Source organism: Lissotriton helveticus, chromosome 1_1 (genome assembly GCF_964261635.1).
Source record: "Lissotriton helveticus chromosome 1_1, aLisHel1.1, whole genome shotgun sequence".
In the NCBI taxonomy this organism is placed as follows: domain Eukaryota; kingdom Metazoa; phylum Chordata; class Amphibia; order Caudata; family Salamandridae; genus Lissotriton; species Lissotriton helveticus.
In genome coordinates, this window is record NC_136057.1 from 226,546,297 (window position 1) to 226,549,232 (window position 2,936).

The 2,936-nt window shown below is 41.6% G+C and overlaps 1 protein-coding gene across 1 annotated transcript; it reads right to left on the reverse strand.

Moving 5' to 3' along the window:
* Positions 1-810: 810 nt before the first annotated feature.
* On the reverse strand, positions 811-1,749 carry LOC144760812 (olfactory receptor 5A2-like). Its single transcript, XM_078646553.1, has one exon. The coding sequence runs from the start codon at positions 1,747-1,749 to the stop codon at positions 811-813; it is 939 nt and encodes a 312-aa protein (XP_078502679.1).
* Positions 1,750-2,936: the final 1,187 nt, after the last annotated feature.

The window sequence follows — 2,936 nt, forward strand, 5'->3', positions numbered from 1 at the left end:
ATTCAATGATGTGTTATCTATCACAAGAGAAGCTGCTATTTTGCACATTAATATCCAAACAAAATTGTATTTTAATTGTATGTTGCATCTTTTATGGTTTTATGTGAACCGAAATAAAGATATACTGAACTAAACTGAACTGCCTGATTTTTATTACAAAGCCAGTACGTGGTAAATTATGCATGTTTTCTGCAGAACATTATAAACTGTTCAGATCCTGCCTGATAAACTTAATTCTGTACTTTAAGTTTACATTATGGGTTGCAACAAATATTTTGCACTGCCATATGAAATTGGCATGGCTTTCTTTGAATAGCTGCAAACAGTTGACATTGCGTCCTAGTGGTCTTGTTTTAGGTGCCAAAATCATGATGCACAGAAATTCTGCAAGGTTGTCTAATGCACAAAAGCAGGAATATTCAAAGAACTCATCGGAATTAGTTTACCTATGGCATATCAGTGGTTCTGTACTGAATATTACTCCATAAAAAAACAGAACACACAAATTTACCCTGACAACACTGACCATCAGCATCCACTTGATATTCAATCCCTACTCAAAACAGGGGTTACATGTCAGTAAATAAGTCCTCAGTATCAAGGAGCATAGGCATATTGTTAACTAGCATTGCCAGGATTGCAAATGCATTCTCCACTCCTGGAACTATATCCTGTAACCCAAGTGTATAGTTGTGCATATCACTGGTATCCAGTAAGATCACTTGTCTTAATATATAAGAAATAACTTAATATATACTTTAAATGTGTGTTTCATTCTCTGTCAGGTCTTGGTGGTTGCAGTAGTCTCCATCACTGTGTTTTAAATGTCCAGCTCAATATCTTTCTTACAGCTTCTTTCAATGTATTATTTCTCAGGCTGTATATCAGGGGGTTCAAAGCAGGTGTCAGGATGGTGAGAATTACAGTAACCACTTTGTACTGCACCTCTGAAGAGCTTGCATTGGGGCGTATCTCATTCAGGAAGGTACTGCCATAGAAAAGAAAAACACAGGTCAAATGAGAGAGGCATGTGGAGGCAGCCCGGCTTCTCCGCGTTGTGTTACCCATCTTCAGGATGGCTATAAAAACGTAAGAGTAGGAGACAAATATAACAAGGAGAGAACCTCCTACTATGATGGAAGCAAATATAGAAAGAATCAATTCATTTAACAGGATGTTAGTGCAGGACATCTTCCAGAGCACTGGAAAATCACAAACAAAGTGGTTCATGATATCAGGACCACAAAAAGATAATCGATAAATACAACATGTATTTATCAGAGAGTCTAGAAAGCCTCCTATGTATGACCCTGCAACCAAACGCAAAATCATACCATTGTTCATGATGACTGTATATGTCAATGGGCTACATACTGCTACATAGCGGTCAAATGCCATCGCTGCCAATAAGAAGAATTCTGTGCCGCCAAAGCCACAAAAGAAAAATATTTGAACAATGCAGCCAGAAAATGTGATTATCCTTTTCTCAGTAAGAAGATCAGCCAGCATCTTGGGAGAGATAACAGAGGTAAAGGATAAATCCAAAAAAGCAAGTTGGCTGAGGAAAAAGTACATGGGTGTGTGAAGCTGGGGGCTGAGCCAGACAATGACCATAATACTTATGTTAGCCAACAGAGTGAAGATGTAGACTGATAAAAACAGTAAAAAGAACGGAACTTCCAGCTTTGGGTCATTGGTGAATCCCACGAAGAAGAACATGGCCACAGTGCTTTCATTTCTCAGCATCATGTCTTTGGGTGATAACATTTATCTAGGAGAAGGAAGACATGTTATTTGATATTTGATATTTATGTGCATTTGTAAAGCGCAGACGTTCGCTCCCAAGGGAGCATCATGGCGCTAAGCAAGCTGTGAACGGATAACTGAAAGAAGTGGAGTGTGATAAAGGAGTGAAGCTAAATGGCAGCCAAGACAGAGGAGTCTGGTTGCTGGTAGACCCATGTCTTGAGAAGTTTTCTAAAATTGTTCTCATTTTCTGTACATCTAAGGTTGACAGGTAGGTTGTTCCAGGCCTTGGCTGCCAGAACAGTGAAGGATTTCCCACCTTTGGACTTGAATTTGAATCTGGGGATTCGGACCAGATTTGTCCCGGAGGATCTCAGGCAGCGCGGGGGATTATAGCGCGTGAAACGATTTGCAAAATAGCGGGGCCCTGTATTTTGCATGGTTTTAAAAACTGTGAGGAGCAGTTTAAAAAGGATTCTTTTATGCAGCGGCATCCAGTGCAGCGAATTAAGTGCTGCCGACGCTGATGACCTTCTGGGGAGTTGTAAAACCAGTCTGGCTGCAGCATGTTGGATGCACTGCAGCTTTCTGAGAGTAGATTTTTTCACTCCGGCCATAAGGCCATTGCAGTAGTCGAGTCGAGAAAGTATGAGAGCTACCGCGACTGACTTTCTAGCTGCAATTGGGAGAAAATCAAAGAATTTCTTTAGGGATTTTATTTGTCCAAAGCAGCGACCGGCAGTAATCTTGACGTGGTCATCGAAGGAGAGAGATGAATCGAATTGCACGCCTAGGTTCCGGGCTGATGATACAGCCCTTGGAGGGGCCTCTGATCCTAAGGGCCACCAGTCTTTCGGACAAAAAGACAGATTTTTACCCAATGGGATGATTTCTGTCTTAGCACTGTTGCATCCAAGATGGTTAGTATTTAGCCACTTAAAAACATCAGAGAGACAGTTTTTGAACCGGAGATCTGCGTCAGTCCGCTGTTTGTCAATAGTGACGACCAATTGAGTGTCGTCAGCGTAAGACGTGACTAGAATCCCATGTGATTCTATCACAGCTAGGAGGGGTGCCATGTAGATGTTAAAAAATAGGGGGCTTAATATGGACCCCTGGGGCACTCCAGATGTGATGAGTTTTTCGCAGGAAAGGTGAGGACCGAGGGACACGGTCTGGGACCTATTAGA

Excerpts from the sequence above, each read along its gene's own strand:
- LOC144760812 (XM_078646553.1), bottom strand. The coding sequence starts at position 1,749 with ATGATGCTGAGAAATGAAAGCACTGTGGCCATGTTCTTCTTCGTGGGA.